This window comes from Rhincodon typus, chromosome 9 (assembly GCF_021869965.1).
Source record: "Rhincodon typus isolate 14 chromosome 9, sRhiTyp1.1, whole genome shotgun sequence".
Classification (NCBI taxonomy): domain Eukaryota; kingdom Metazoa; phylum Chordata; class Chondrichthyes; order Orectolobiformes; family Rhincodontidae; genus Rhincodon; species Rhincodon typus.
In genome coordinates, this window is record NC_063340.1 from 88,386,451 (window position 1) to 88,403,841 (window position 17,391).

The following is a 17,391-nucleotide window of genomic DNA, read 5'->3' on the forward strand; positions in this document are numbered from 1 at the left end:
GAGGAGAGAGATGTAGAAGGGCTTAGGGAGGGGATTTAAGAGCTCGGGATTCAGAAAGCTACACAGCTACAAAATTAGGGATGCACAAGGTTTCATAACTGAAGGAGCATAGATATCCTGGAGGTTGAGGTGCGTGGGTTTGATGTAGAGTGATGTTTGGGCTCATGGGGGCTGAGGCCATTCGACCACACTATGAAATTGTTAAAAACCGAAAGAACTGTGGATGCTGTAAATCAGGAAGGAAAAACAGAAGTTGCTGGAAAAGCTCAGCAGGTCTGGCAGCATCTGTGATGAAAAATCAGAGTTAACCTTTCGGGTCCGGTGACCTTTCCTCAGAACTGAAATTGTTAAATCTGAGGCGCTGGCAGAAGCAGGGGCCAGTGAGAATAAAGGTCTTGAGTGAGAGGGGGTTTGGTACTTCTGCGGATACTGAGAACAGACGATTACAGGTTTGAGTCTGACTGCGACTACTTTTGAAGTAACATTCAAGGCCGTAGATCTGGTGCAGGACAGTGGGACTATTGCAGGTAATAGTATATTTTTAGCAGTACGGACTTGATGGGCCAAAGAGCCCCTTCTGTACTGTATGATTCATAGTTCCAAATGAGCTCAGATTTCTGGAGGACGAAAAGTACAGCCAAGGGAATGTTGGAATAGCTGAAACTGGAAGTGAGATGGTCATGGACAAGAGTTTCAGCAGTAGATGATCTCAGGCAGGGGTGGAGGGGCGGACTTTGCGGAAGGAGAGACAGGTGATTGTGGCACCGGACAGGATGCACAGTCATCAGCTCAGCTTAGGGTCAGCTCAGAACAGATTGACAAAACATGTAATAAAACGAATCATTCTGCTGGAACCAGATGGTTAGCAAAGCTTCATCTGCCAGACAGGCTTTCGAGCGAGCTGTTATGTATAGAGAACACCATGAGAATATGAAAGAATGTTCTACAGGCATTCTGTATCTGGCTCTTTTTAATAGCACTGAGGGCCTTTGACTGACAAACTATTCCAAATGGTTGCAATCAAAACAGCATTAAATAAATGTTTAAATATGATAACTCCCTCATGAGCATCAAAATCTGTTTCAGGCTTTACCTTCCCCACTCAATCAAGTAATTGGTAACATAGTTTAGCAAATATATGGAACACTGATATTTAATTGCACCAATGGGAGGTGACTTAACTATAAAGTAATCTGAGTTAAAAAAAAATTAAAGGAGGAAGCTAAAAGAAAATATGAAAACAGTGACATCATGGTCTAATGGAAAACATATAAAGCAACCAATAAGCATTTTCAACAGAGTTAAAGGAGGGCGCAGTTATCGATGGCTATCAAGTGGGGATAGGAGGTCAACCTGTAATCGTTTCTTGTGGCACGGGGACCTTTGTGTTCCGGTGAAGTGATAACCAAGGGCTGGCAGAAAGGCAATTTGGTCAACCAGAGTGTAATGAAAAGAAGATGTTTGCAGCAAAGAAAGTAATGCAAACCAGCCACCACATTTCCCAAACTGGGCTGCAATCATTCTTTCATCACTGTCACTCCTTCCAAATCAGTAATGATGATTCTATTCGGTTTCAGTTCACTGCTGCTGTTTTATTATGAATAAGAAGAAGGGGGCAAAAAAACATATTTTCAGGGTCTCTGATCTCATCAGGGCTCTTTGCACTTCTGTGAGGTCAAGCAGTGTGCTTGATTACCCCACAATCAGAGTACTTTACAAGAGTGAACACTGAAATCTCAAATTTGGGAATGTCGCCTCTCCCTACTTTATATCATTCTCCCCTTCTATCCTATTCCAGGCTGGGTGAACAATTACCCTTGGCTCTTTACCCAGAATTCTCCATACAAATAACATTTAATACGGCAAATTACAAAAGGTCTGGCCTTTCTCCTTCCAATCATACACATTTGGAAGAGCTTAAACGGCCAAATTTTAAACACAAAAGATACGTAAAAATTTAGAGTTCTGCATGGTTAAACAGGAGTTGCCTGAGACCTCTGACAATGCATAAATGAATTCTTAAACTTATTGAGGCAAATCAGCACATCATTTCTCAGTAGCCTGATTTTACTTCCCTTTGAATAACCAATTTTTAAAACTTGGCCCATCAAAATCGGACCACAAATCCAACGATCAATGTTCTGCAAAGGAACAGATATCAGAAAATCAGTAGGCAGCAATCATCTCATGGGTAGATTGATAGGGTTTACATGTGGAATAACGGATAAATGGGAGTGAGTTATGGGCTAGAATGTATTCAAGGGGTTGAGGAAGTTTAATTGGGAGATAATGGCCTAGTGGTACTATCACTGGATTGTTAATCCAGAGAACCAGGTAATGTTCTGGGGACCTGGGCTTGAATCCTGCCACGGCAGATGGTGGAATTTGAATTCTGGAATTACGAGTCTAATGATGACCATGAGTCCATTGTCGATTGTTGGAAAAACCCATCTGGTTCACTAATATCCTTTAGGGAAGGAAACTACAATCCTTACTGGGTCTGGCCTACATGTAATTCCAGGCCCACAGTAATGTGGGTGACTCTTAACTGCCCTCTGGGGCAAGTAGGGATGGGCAATAAATGCTGGCCCTGCCAGCAACACCCTCCGTCCCGTGAATGAACAAAAAAACTAAATACAGCAGAGGATAGACAAAACTGAGTACGCCAAGATACAGCACCTCCACTGGTAGATGTGTGTAATTTCAGCATGATATAATTACATGGATAATCTGCATTTTAACTGTTTAGCTCCACAAACCTGGAAACTATAAAAATAAGGTTAGAATGCCAGAGTTTTCCCCACTCTTCCCCATAGCCTTAGTGTAAGAGCTTCAGAAATCTTAGGAGGATGGGGTAAAAAGTATCCCATTTTTCCAGGAATTGTGTTAGTCTCCTGACAGAGCTATGGAAGATGAGCAGGAGAATCCCAGGGGAAATCCAATTCCACACACTTCCTCTGGCAGCTCGTTCCATATACTACCTTGTGTGAAAAAGTCACCCTTCAGGTCCCTTTTAAATCTTTCCCCTTTCACCTTAAATCTATGCACTCTAGTTTTGGACACCCCTACCCTAGGGAAAGATCTTGGTCATTACTTTATCTATGCCCCTCATGATTTTGTAAACCTTTATAAGGTCACACCTCAGCCTCTGACATTCCAGGGGAAAAAGTCCCAGACTATCCAGCCTCTCCTTATAGCTCAAACCTTCCAGTTAGGGATGGACAGTAAATACTTACCTAGCTAGCAATGTCCACAATGCATGAATGTGTTTAAAAAAATGTAGTGCATTATTGAAGCAATGTGTAAATATCCTGAGCACGCGGTCCCTGGTTCATCATAGTCGATTTACAGAGAGGAAGCCAGTGCTCCTCACTGATATCCATCCTGATTACTTTCATCTATTTCTGGCAGGAAGCTATGGTCTGTCATTGGTAATTGCTCTACAAAGTTAGTAAAATCAAAGTAGGGGATCTCGAGACCTTAATCCAACCTCTCAACTAACCATATTTCCAGATCTTCTCTGGTCAGTGATAATTAATCTATGAAGGACCACAGGCATCTTTCTCCATTAAAGAGAGAGACAACTCATTGTACATCTGGAAAGGTATCACTGGCTGATTGAATACCTCTTCATCCCACATAGGTGCAACAGTCAAGACGGCACAGCAACGCCTCTTCTACCTCAGGCGGCTCAGGAAATTTGGCATGTCCATAAGGCCCCTCACCAAATTCTACAGCTGCACCATTGAAAGAATACTATCCGGGTGCATAACGGCCTGGTTTGACAACTGCTCTGCCCAGGACCATAAGAAACTACAGAAGGTGGTGTGCACAACCTAGACCAACATGGAAACCAACCTTCCATCCATGGACTCTATTTACATGGCTCATTGCCACAGAAAGGCGGCCAACATCATCGAAGACCCATCCCATCCCTGTAATGGCCTCCTACAACCTCTTCTGTCAGGCAGAAGATACAGAAGCCTGAACAGGTTCAGGAATAGCTTCTTTCCAGCCATTATCAGACTGATGAATGGACTCTCTAGCCTCAAATAACACTGACCTTGCTAATATTGATCTTGCCTAGCGCACACCCTGTGCAAGGTAACCTGTATGCCTCTGTCTACGATTTTTTTACAGCCTTAGATCTGTACATCCTTGCTTACTATCATCTACCTGTACTGCTCGTAAACAAAGCTTTTCACTGCTTTCCAATACATGTGACAATAAATCAATCAATCAATTAAACCCTCCCAAAAGTTTGTCCCTAGACAAACAAAGAATGGGGGGAGGTGAGGAGCAGTCTTCCATGATCTCCCACACATGGTATAAGGAATAAACTGGTGACATTAGCATCATTGTATACCACCTCTAGCAATAAGACATAGGAGCAGAATTAGACCATTCAGCCCATCGAGTCTGCACCACCATTCAACCATGGCTGATGTGTTTCTCAACCCCATTCTCCTGCCTTCTCCCCTTAGACTTTGATCCCTTTACTAATGAAGAACTCATCCATCCATGTCTTCAAGACACTCAATGACTTGGTCTCCACAGGCTTCTGTGGCAATGTATTCCACAGGAGACAAGACATTATACATGTGGAAGGGTATCACTAGCTGAAGTAATTCCTCCTCATCTCAGTTCTAAAAGATCAATCGTTTACAAACAAGAAAACATTCAATTTTGTGTTTACCTCAGCTCCTCCAGTACCACGGTTGTATCATATGGCCCCAATACCATTTCTCCCTGCTGTTCTTCTCTTCCCCTGGGATGGTAGATGACCTTATATCCAGTGACTTCCCCCAGGGCTGGCTCCCAGGTCACTCTGAAGCTTGTCCGGGCACGTTCAGAGGTTTGTAAGTTTTGTGGAGGTTTGTATGGTGAGGCTGTTAAAGAGGGGAAAACAATCCAATATTAGTCACTGAACATCATCACAAATGTTACTAAATGCAATGTGTTAAAGCAATTTACTAAATTTCAGTACATTAGAATGCAGGCAGGAACAGAACAACACTCCCCAGAGCGACCCATATAGTTATGATGTCTTGTCAACACGATACCAATACTCCCAACCCATCTGGCAGCCTGGAGGATTTCCCAGGAGAGACAGAGAATCAAACATTAGGCTATGCCAATCTATGTTGACAGATCTGAAATAAGTATTTAAGGGCCTTACAGATGGCCACTAGAATTCAAAGGAGCAGAATTTGTTTTCACTGCACTTCAGCACAGAAACTGCTATTGGTGACATTGGATGAAGATGTTTTATTTAAGCAGTCATTGTCCATCGTCATGGGAAAGAAAAGACAGCAATTAATAGGTGCATAACAAGAGCTTACAAACAGCACTGTGGCGATGACCAGACAATCTGCATTTCTGTAATGTTGACTGAGAGATAAATATTGTCCAGGATATCAATCAGGACATTATTTGGAATAGTGCCATGGGATCTTCTACATCCACCTGAGAGGACAGATTAGGCTTCAGCTTAATGTCTCCTCAAACCGTGAAGCATATCGCTCACAGTAATGTCGGTTGGATTGTGTGTTCAAATGCTTGGACTGACAATAGAACACAAGTCTTTAATTGTATCGCAGCTCAGTTGACTTGCTGTTGGTTTGTTATGCAGAGTGATGCCAACAGCATGGGTTCAATGCCACACTAGCTGAGATTACAATGAAAAGCCACTTCACAACCACTCCCCTTTGTTGACGTGCGTGACCCTCAAGTTCAACTCACCATCAATTGTCTCTCTCTCTAATGATAAAGTAGTCCACTAGGATAAGGGGGCGCCAATTTAAGACTGCGATGAGGGTGAATTTCTTTTCTCAGAGGGTTGTGAGTCTTTGAAACTCTTTGCCACAGAGAGCTATGATGGCAAAGTCCTTATGCATATTTAAGGCTGAGCCAGACAGATTCTTGATCAGTCAGGGAATCACAGGGAAAGGGCAGGAAAGTGGATGCAAGGAATGTCAGATCAGCCATTACCCTATTGAGTAGTAGAGCAGATTTGAGGGGCTGAATGACCTACTCCTGTACCTATTTCTTACAGTCTTATAAATATGAGGACTTTACCTTTGGACATATAACCGGCAGAAACAGAACATAGTAACTGTTAAATACAAGGCTTGCTGCTTGGGCATAACTATTCAGAAACCTTTTAAACCCCAGTTCAGGTAGTTCAAAGACCACCGCCTCACCTGTTGTTCCTTGTCCCGATCTTAATTTTCCTTCTTCTTTTCTGTACATCGGAATGACAGAGACATTGTATGTTGTCTGAGGATTGAGTCGTCTTAGGACGGTGGTGGTCAGGTGAGGAGGGATCTTGGTGCCAATGGTCCTTCCTCCCTTGGCTGGTCGGTAAGAGAGTCTGTAGTTCAGCACATTGCCCGGTGCTGGCTGCCACCTCACACGGAAACTGTTGACTGTCTCGTCTGATACAGTCACGGTCTTGGCCTCTGGTGTAGCTGTTCAACAGCAGAAAGAGAAAGATGTTGGAGTTGATTTTTGATTTCGAAAAGTCGGTTTGGTCATTTTGGAATGGAGCCATAGACATGTACAGCACAGAACAGGGCCCTTCGGCCCATCGAGTCTGCACCGATATAACTATGCTAATCTCATACAGCCCATGGCCTTGTATGCCTCAGCATCACAAGTGCACATCTAAATACTTCTGAAATGTAACAAGGGTTTCTGCCTTTACCAGCCTTACAGGCAGTAAGTTTCAGATTCCCATCACCCTCTGGGCGAAAATATTTTCCCTCACATCTCCACTAAACCTGCTGCCCCTTCCTGAAATCTATGCCCCCTGCTCATTGATCCCTCCACAAAGGGGGAAAGTTTCATCCTGTCTACTTTATCTATTCCCCTCATTATTTTAAACATCTCAACCATGTCCTCCTCAGTCTCCTCTGCTCCAAGGAAAACAACCTCAGTCTGTGCAATCTCTCTTCATAATTAACACTGTCTAGTCCGGCAACATCCTGGTAAATGATTGGTCAGAGCACTGAGTGCAGGAGTTAAGGCATCATGTGACTGTACAAGACATTGGTAAGGCCATTTTTGGAGTCCTGCATTCAATTCTGGTCTCCCTGCTATAAGAAGGATGTTATTAAACTGGAAAGGGTGCAAAAAAGATTTACCAGGATATTACCGATACTGGACGGTTTGAATTATAAGGAGGGGCTAGATAGGCTGGGACATTTTTCCCCTGGAGTGTAGGAAGCTGAGGGCTGACCATTTGGAGGTTTATAAAATCGTGAGGGGCACAGGTAGGGTGAATAGCCAAGGTCTTTTCTCCAGGGCAGAGGAGTACAAACTAGGGGGCATGAATTTAAGTTGACAGGGGAAAGACATGAAGAGCAACTTTTTCACACAGAGGGTGGTGTATATACGGAACGAGCTGCCACGGGAAGTGGTAGAGGCAAGTACAATTACAACATTTAAAAAAACATTTGGACAGGTACCTGGATGGGAAAGGTTTAGACAGATATGGGCCAGACGCAGGCAAATGGAACTACTTCAGTTTAGGAATCCTGGTGGGCGTAGATGAATTGGGCCAAAGGGTCTGCTTCCATGCTGTATGACTCTATAAATCTCCTCTGTACTGGAAATGCAGGGAATGTAGGGAAAACAGGCAAACAAGCTACAAACAGTAAGCTCCCAGAGAGTCATGACCAGGTCATCTACTTATGAGTTATTAGATAAGGGATAAATATTGACTAGGATACTGGGAAAATTCTGCTGCTCTTCCTCAACATGGTGCTGCAGGAACGTTTTAAACTGCACTTGAGAGAGCGCAGTGAATCTCTGCTGACAATAGTAACATTCAGCAGAGATGTAAAGCAAATGGCCAACTTGCTATCACAGGTTTTATACAACGGCACAAAGTAAGACTCCATTTAATATACATAGATTGCTCTTATCTGCTGAATAAGTTGATACGGTTAAGTATTGATCATTGAGAAAGTGGACATGTCAGGGATGTTCAAGAATAGATAATCAGTCAGTGCTAAGTTGGTTGATCTTAGCCAACTGAGACCCAAATCAGCTCCAGAAAAACAAGCTAAAGGAGATGACTATCAATGTTAGATAATCCTGATGGCTATTCAGAAATCTCCTCGTAGGCAGGCACACATATGTGCATTATGACATGTATAAGCAATACCAGACCTGGCTGTGATATCACCGATGTCTGCAAAGCCACCAGAATAGGGCCTGAATGTTGCCTGCAAATGCACATTATTGAAACTTAGGCAGTGCCTGTCAAACAGGACACAAGTCAGCACTTCAGCAGTAGAGAAGAAATCAATGAGTTAAAAAGAGAAAGGATTATTTCTCTCATTATATTCCAAAATCAAGATTTTGGGGGCTTATTGGACAATAGGATAGGACATCCTAACTTTAAAAATATGTTCTGAAGAAGGGTCACTGTTCTCGAAACGTGAACTGTGTTTCTCTCTTCTCACAGATGCTGTGATGTGGAGGTGCTGGTGTTGGATTGGAGTGGACAAAGTCAAATGTTGCATGACACCAGGTTACAGTCCAACAAGTTTATATGAAATCACAGGCTTTCTGAGAACTGCTCCTTCATCATGTGAAGGGACTCGTGATTTCAAATAAACCTGTTGGAATAAACCTGTTGGAATATAACCCACCTCAAGCCGCACCTCCATCTCCTACCGACCGACCTCATCCCGCCCCCTTGACCTGTCCGTCCTCCCTGGACTGACCTATCCCCTTCCTAACTCCCTACCTACACTAACCTTTACTGGCTCCATCCCCGCCTCTTCGACCTGTTTGTTTCCTCTCCACCTATCCTCTCCTCTATCCCTCTTCTATCCGCCTCCCACTCTCTCCCTATTTATTTCAGAACCCCCTTCCCCTCCCCCTTTTCTGATGAAGGGTCTAGGCCCGAAACGTCAGCCTCTCTGCTCCTATGATGCTGCTTGGCCTGCTGTGTTCATCCAGCCCTGCACCTTGTTGTCTCGGATTCTCCAGCATCTGCAGTTCCTACTATCTCGGAATATAACCTGGTGTTGTGTGACTTTTGACTTTGTCCACAGATGCTATCAGACCTGTTGGGCTTCTCTGATGGTTTCTGATTTTGTTTCAGACCTCCAGCATCTGCAGCTCTCTGCTTTATTTGAAAAATATGTTGACAGGTCTGCAAAGGAGCCATTCAAAAGATGAACCGGTTGACATTCATTACATTATAGAATAAAAGTCTTGTGGTCTTGGCATGATTTACTGTACCATCAGTTGTTTCTGTTCCCTCAAGTGGATCTCCTTCCCCACTGCCATACGAAGCATAGACCATGATCTGGTACTTGGTCTCTGGCCGTAGATTCTCCAGTGTTGTTTTGGTGCTGTATCCAGGGACCCACTTCTCTCCACTATCATCATCAAAGAGAGATTTCCAGGTGACTCGATAGTTGTACACGTTGCCTGGAGCTGAAGTCCACGAAGTGTTGATTGTGGTTGGTGTAATGTTTTCAGTCACAAGATTACGAGCTGAGCCACGTGCTAAGAAACAAACAGATCAGTGCAAGGTGAGAATCAGATCGATCATCTTTGCATTCGAGTCATTACGTTTCATAATCAGCTTTAACAATGCTTTCACTGATGAATATTTTATCAGATAAATTCAAATACACATGGTTTGTAAGCGTTTATATTTTCTTCCGATTTGTTTTTATGCTATTTGATTCTGCTTAACTTTACTTTAAGTGTGCTCACCTTAAGACACACTGCTCAAGTTGAGATCTCTATCACCAACACCACTTCATTAATGATCTTCTGACTGAAGGTACCACTCCATGGAACTCAAGCTTACTGCATTATGTTGGCTTTCCCAATGCTTCCACCATCCCTCTTCATTTCATTACTCGAACAAATGTAAGCGCTCCCAAATCCACACCATCTTACCAATTTAAATGTTTGACCAGAAATTTAACTAGGTCAGCCACATTAACCAGAAACTGAACTGGACTAGTCACATAAATAAAGGGAAAATCGCTATAGTCCCATAGGACCATAGTGCTGCCTCTCTCATTAGAGAGAGACAGCTGGTGATGAGTTTAACCTGAGAGTCTCCACACATCAGGTGAAGGGCAACACTGAGAAGGAGGGACCTTCATGATAATCTCAGCCAGTATAGGAATTGAGTACACGCTATTGTCCTCACTCTGCATTGCAATCGAGCTGATTGCCAACTGAGCTCAAAAATGCCCGTTGTCATATAGATACTGTAACTACAAAAGCAGGTTAGAGCTTGGGAATTCTGCGGCAAGTCATTTATTTTATATTTCCCCAAAGTCTGTTCACTACCTACATGTCACAAGACAGGAAATGTGATGGAATATTTCCCTGGGTGAATACAGCTCCAACAACAATCAAGAGGCTCTACATCATTCAGGGTACAACAACCCACTTGACTGGCAGCACATCCACCACCTTCAATATTCACTCCCTCCACTATGGCACACTGTGTCTACAATGTGTGCCAACCTTAAGATTCACTGAAGGAATCTCCTATGAGAACTTCCTGTCCTCTATCAATTCTCATTGAAACACACAGGATTCTTAAGGGGCTTGACAGGCTAAAGGCCGAGAAGACGTTTCTCCTCATAGAACATAGAACATTACAGCGCAGTACAGGCCCTTCGGCCCTCGATGTTGCGTCGACCTGTGAAACCAATCTGAAGCCCATCTAACCTAAACTATTCCATTATCATCCATATGTTTATCCAATGACCATTTAAATGCCCTTAAAGTTGGCGAGTCTACTACTTTTGCAGTTGTCAGATTTTCCAATTCCCTTCCCTCTGTTTGTTCTGTGCTACACTCCACTGAAGCAACAACAGAAGACACATGGGCAGCTTTGGGCAGGGAGCAGATCTGACACGCTGACCTTTGGCCTTATAACAACAAACTCATCCACTGCTCCAGAAACAATATTTATCAGATTTACTCTGTAGAATTGGGCGTCTCCTTCAGCTGTGCTTGTGAGGTTGTTCAGTTGCCTGAGTCAAAATCCTGGAACACCCCTATCTAACACTGCTCTGGGAGCAACATCACCACATTTTTGATTTTATTTATTCACAGGATGTGGGCATCACTGGCTATGCCAATATTAATTACCCAGATTCTCTCACCTGTCACCAACCCACCTACCTTCCCCAGCCCCACCCCTCCTCTCTCTATTTATTTCAGAGCCCCCTTCCACCTCCCCCATTTCTGATGAAGAGTCCGGACCCAAAATGTCAGCTTTCCTGCTCCTCTGATGCTGCCTGGCCTGCTGTGTTCCTCCACTCCACACTGTGTTATCTCTGACTCCAGCATCGGCAGTTCTTACTATCTTTGAATTACCCAGATTCAACCAGATTACTCTGGGCCTGAAGTCAAGTGTAGGTCAGACCAGGTAAGGATGACAGATCTCCTTCTCTAAAGGACATGAGTGAAGTAGATGGATTTTCCTGATAACCAGCATTGTTTCATGATCATCATAATTTCATGAGGCTTTTGCGTTTATTAAATTCAAATTCCACCAGGTGCCATGGCAGGATTTGAACCCCAGATCCCAAGAACGCCACCTGGGTCACTAGATTAACAGGCTAGCAAAAATACTACTAGGCCATCATTCCTGATGGGTTGCAGCTGTCCAATACGGCAGTTCAATACCACCATGACAAGTCCAATTGTCGGTGATCAACAAATAGAGACATTTCCTGAAAGACCCATGAATGTAGATGAAGATATATATAATGTATTCAACAATTCTCAAACTAATTGAAGTGTTCAGTACAATGTAGGATTTGATTGAGTAGATGGGGACAAAGAAACTGCTTCTATTTGCTGGAGGGAAGTAACATAAGGCCACAGATTGATGTCGTTTATAGAAAAGTCAGGGAAGATGTGAATATTATACTCAGCAAGTTGTAATTATCTGGAATATACTCATTGCCTGAAAGGACAAAGGCAAAATGATCTTGCTCACGCAAAGGACCTTTGTTCATTTAGTTGTATTTTGACAATGTGATTGCTTGGACTCAAAGGATTTATGTGTTTTTTTTAATTGCGTGAGATGTAAGGCATTTTTCTCCTTGAAGGTAGGAGTTGGATCATGATTGCATCTGTGTGCATAAAGCAGCAAAGAAAAATATGGAACAAAAAAGGGCTTTGTTGTCCAATAGTTCTGTTGCTTCCATATACAGTTGTTTTATCGTGGACTCTACCCAGCCTGTTTAATCTCTGAGGAGAGTTTCTACAGTCTTTCTCCCTGCTAACGCCAACCTGCAGTAAAAGATGCCTTTGCCATTTTAAATGCTTCATTACTCATTCCTGACTGGCTGCCTTCTTTGGCCACGTGATTTCAACATTCCTAACAGCTCAGGAGCCAAATGCCTTCCAATTTCACCCATCCATTTGTAATTATCCTTCAATGTGCAATCCCACTAAATCATTCACACTGCTGCTTCTTAAACCTGTTTGACAAACGATAAGTTCTTGCTTGGTGCAACTTTGGACTTTGCGCAATTTTGTGAAGGAAACGGGCTGCATAATCAGCCTCCTTTTACTTAGCATTGGCTATGGAACAATGCAAACCAAGCATGGAAGATTTCCTTTTGCCCATTATTAGAATCAGACTAAAAGTCAAGATCTACCTGCTCTGTGTGCAGAGACCAGTGTGCACTGGTGTGATTGTGTGCATGGGCATGTCATCTGGCTCAGCTGAGTACGACAATAGCCGCTAAGGTTATACATCCACTCCAGACAATTTTCCAGGCTGTGCGGTACTGTAGGTTGCTTCTTCTTCCATAGCACGCATGCACTCCTGGCAAAGGTGGCACTTGAATGGCTTGCTTGGTTAAGGGTCACCCACACTGCCGTGGGTTCACACTCACATGAAAGCCAGACTGTGCAAAGATGGTTGTTTTCCTTCCCTGGAGGACATTCATAAAGCAGGTGGGTTTTGTTCCAAGAATTGACGATCGTTGTTACTGAGGCTAGCTCTCAATTCCAGACTTCGATGAACTGAATTTCATTTCCAACAGCTGTTATGGTGAATTTTGAACCATTGACCCCACAGCTTTGGCTTGTTCCTTTGAATTACTAACACAGCGGTATGATTGCTGCATCACTGTCCCTTCCCAGTCAAGATGGTCAAAGAACTTTCTTCATGCAGAACTGGCAACAGAGGGCAGTGGGAAATAACCCATTAAACCACTAAATATTACAGTATGCAAGAAGTACGTTTTGAGTGATTCTTCGCTGTATCAATCCAAAATTAATCTCAGAGCCACGTCGCCTCCCCACGGCCTTGTTACATTCCTCTGTTTCAAAGACTTATCCAATTTTCCCTCAAAATAATCTACAACTGAACCAAACCAATCCCTGTGCATTCGACACCAGAATAAGAAAAGCAGAAAAGCACTCTGCAGGAACGATGCTTGCCCTGAACAATAAGACTCATAGTTCTTCCCACAGATATACTCAGTGGGATGTCTTGAAACAGTCCAATTTAGTCCTTTCAGTTTCTGCACCCTGTAGTGATCTTAAAACACCCAGAAAGGGTCCCCAGTTTAACCAAAGCAACATAATCTTATTTTTGTTAGTTTTCTGTGACGCATTCCACAATTCTCCAGGTCTCAACTCAGCAGTTCAAATGCGTTCATTTCTCCACACCTCGTGTGTATCTTTATAGCTTGCAAGTGCCAAACTGTGAATATACATATATGAGGTATCTGTGCAGATGTTTTAGCAAAGTCCAGACTCAGAAGCCAATTTAATATAACTTCCAGATGGCAACCAATATACATTTAAACATAGAGCGTCCGACTGAAGTCCCACAATACAACAGGCTCACTGCAAGTCCCTGACAAAAATCACAGAATCATAGAATCCCTTCAGTGCAAAAATGGCCATTTGGCCCATAACATCTGCACCAACCTTTCTGAATAGCATGTCACCCAGACCTAGCCCCCATCCCATCCCTAATAAGTCCACATATTCCATGGCTAATTCACCTAATCTGCAAATCCCTGGACACTATAGGGCAACTTAGCATGGCCAATCCACCTAACCTGCACATCTTTAGACTCACTGTGTAACCTCAACTATGAAATGTTGTTAAGATGCCCTTAAATCCAGTTGAAGTTGGTGCATTGCTTCTTTTTATTATGCATAATCCATCTTAAGTTTAAAACCCATTTTTGTCAGTACAAATCCTAAACCTGAGTTAATAAAATGAAGGCAATTAAAAAAGTAAATGTGAGAGGCAGGTTTTTTTTTATTTATTAATACTCTGACACTTATTCTATGAATGGATTTTGAGGCCAATTTTGAATTATTTGACAAAAAAAAGTCAATCCTTTGTCATATAAGCATTTTTTTTAATTTTAAGACTGACGTAAACATGTTTTGTCTTAGTTACCAAACTAGAAGCTACAGTTTCATTATATTTTACATGTGTCTAAACTGAAGGCACTATTGCAGCCAAAAATCTGAAAATACTTAACCAAATAAATTCAGTTCGAACAGACTATTGTTACAGCAAACATTTAATGATACAGTGATTAAGTCTCAATTGGAGTGTTGTGTCCAACCATGGGCACACTTGGAAGGGCGTTAAAGTCTTGGAGCAGGCACAGAGGATATTTACTGGATTGGTACAAGAGGTGGAGGACTTGAATTGTATTGACATATTACTGAAGCCAAAATTGACTTTTATTCCCTGGAAATTTGGAGATTTGGAGGTGATATAACTGTAATTGCTCAACTTAAGAGTCATATGGATTTATTGTGTTGAACTTAATGTTCATGTTAAAGATAAGTGTCCACAGAAATGGGTAAGGCATTTGCAAGGTCTTTGTTCTTTATCTTTGATAAGACTCAAGAGTGGAAATCATTAGTCGCACATCTATCCAGTAGAGAGATGGGAATGGTGTGAGAGGAGAAAATGAGATCGGGGCAGTGGAATAAACAAAGACTGACGCAGAGAAGACAAGATGATAAACACGACACAACATAAAATTGAGACAGGATCCCAAACCTCAGCAGATAGGTAAATCTTCCGAGATGTGTTAACTCATTGCTTTACTCTGTGTATCCTGACCCAGCCAGAAGAACTGCCTTTGAGCAAATCCATCTGCTAGGAAGATTAGTCTGCACTTTCATAGAATTTGAGTATTACTGTGAAATATTATGTCTGCTGATCTCATTAAGACTCCCTAAAACACTTTCCAGAGTTTTGATGAGCCCTGCTGCAAAGCTCACTGGGTTCCACTTAAGCTACATGCTTTCAACTGACATATCCTGGCCATGAGAGCACACAGTAACTGCAAATTACATACCATTCTGACAAGGCCAAAAGATATTTTTTTTTTAACTTCAGAAGATTTATATACCCAATGGAAAAGTGGCAAATGCACAAAGATAACAGTTCTGTTTGCCCAGTTTGCATAAAGATTTAAATCTTGCGGTTATCTTATTTTTGATCAGTGTTTCTCTCACTCCAGCTTCCATTGGATTGCAAAGCTAGGACTGCCCTGCTGTAGTGGGGGGAAATGACCATTCACAGGGTCAGTGCATCCGGAGGGCCACACATAATCTTGCTTCCCTTATCTTCAGCCAGTGTCAGAATTTTTGTTGCCAAAAAGTGACTGCATTATTTGAAAGAAACAGAAATAGTCGGTTGTTACAGTGAAGTGATGCTGACAGTGACTCATACTTGTTTCTGAGTCAGGCAGTGCATTCCAGATTAGAACAACTCTTTGTGTAACAAAAAGACCTCCTCTCCTCTCTACTGTTTTTGATATTCAACCTGTGCAATCTATTTGCAACCCTCCTTCAAGTGGAAACCATTTCTTCTGGCTCAAGTTGTAGAACATTTCTAAATATGAACACCTCTGCTAATTCTGCCCCAAGGAGCTGGGATCTTCAGTGATCGGGGGTAGATCACCCCTTAATTAACAAAGGTCAAGGGAATACAAACCAGATTTATTCAGCCTGCCCTCATGGGCTAACCCTTTAAACCTGGATCCTGTGTTGCCAATTTGAGGTGAGAGTGAGAGAAAGTGACAAAGATTCACGGAGTAGGTTCAAAAGTGAAAGAGAGAGTGGGAAAGAGACGGAGAGAGAAAAAAAACAGAGAGATTTATCCGATTCATGAATGATGCAATTCTGATGCTTTTATATGATCATTCTTGGGATGTGCGCATCACTGGCTGGGCCAGCATTTTATTGCCCACCGCTAATTGCCCTTAAGATGGTGGTGATGACTGCAATCCATGTGATCTAGGTACACTCAGTACAGTCAGAGAGGGAGTTTCAGGACTTTGACCCAGCAACAGTGAAGGAACAGTGTCAGGTTGGTGTGTGGCTTGGAAGAGAACTTGAACATAGTGAGGCTCCCTTACATCTGCTGCCCTTGACCTTTGGGGATAGAGTTCAAGGCTTGGAAAGTGCTGACGAAGGAAGCTTGGTGAGTTACTGATAACTTTAATTATGACCCATAAGAATATGGCAAATCTCCTGCTCTCCTTCCATATCATAAGATGAATAAATGTGTTTCTCCAATTTAAAATCAGTGAATAAAACCTGAATCCCAGTGCTGCACACAATTACCTGAGCTCCTCAGTCCTATTTAGTCGATTAATATATAATTATTTTTTAATTTACTCTGTTTTTCTCTCACTCCTTGTATTTTTTAGCAGATCAAACACCAACTCGGATAAAAAATAATCATTAGACTTGAACCAAGCTTCTACCAAGGCTATAAATACAGAAAGAAAACTCAGGGTAAGAAAGAAGATCGTTCAGCCCATCAAATCCATTCCAACCAGAGTTCAAGTCTGATTATTCCCCCCTGGTCAACAACTTTCGATTTGCTGTCTTAGGGAATGCAATCTTCTTTCCTGAAACTGCTACGAAAAGCCACTGCAGTATTGTAACGTGAAAACCTGCACGATGCTCCCAGCTGATATCAAGCCAGCTAAATTTGTTGCGACCAACCAACCTCAAATCAACTATCTGAGAGTTTTCCAATGCCCTCCCCATCCTTAGGCAAATGTGTTTTTCTAACCTCTCACCCCACTTAAAGTTTTATATGAGTGCTGTCACCCCGTACTTCCCACTTGGTTTCCAACTTCTGCTATTCCTTTCACGGACAAAATTTCCAACTATACAAGTGGACCCAGAAATAACTTTTCCACTGGGCTTTGCTTTGCTCTAATACCTGGTTGTTACTTGTCTCTACCAGCTCCTAATTCCCTTATCACCATTACCACTCACCCCTGCCAGTAGAACTGTGAAGTTAAGAATTGTCTCTAATCCAGAACCTTTAGGTGTCAAGGCTCCTTCCATCATAATGGGATACACCATGTTGGG

At 42.5% G+C, this 17,391-nt stretch overlaps 1 protein-coding gene across 1 annotated transcript in view; it reads right to left on the reverse strand.

The window, feature by feature from the left end:
* LOC109915609 (collagen alpha-1(XII) chain-like) overlaps positions 1 to 17,391 on the reverse strand; it is a 259,058-nt gene that overhangs the window by 183,684 nt on the left and 57,983 nt on the right. Inside the window, exons 13-15 of the mRNA XM_048601391.1 lie at positions 9,259 to 9,528; positions 6,204 to 6,470; positions 4,697 to 4,889 (exon numbers count right to left, since the gene is read on the reverse strand). Of these exons, the coding sequence (XP_048457348.1) occupies positions 4,697 to 4,889; positions 6,204 to 6,470; positions 9,259 to 9,528 (730 nt within the window). The remainder of the gene's footprint in view (positions 1 to 4,696; positions 4,890 to 6,203; positions 6,471 to 9,258; positions 9,529 to 17,391) is intronic.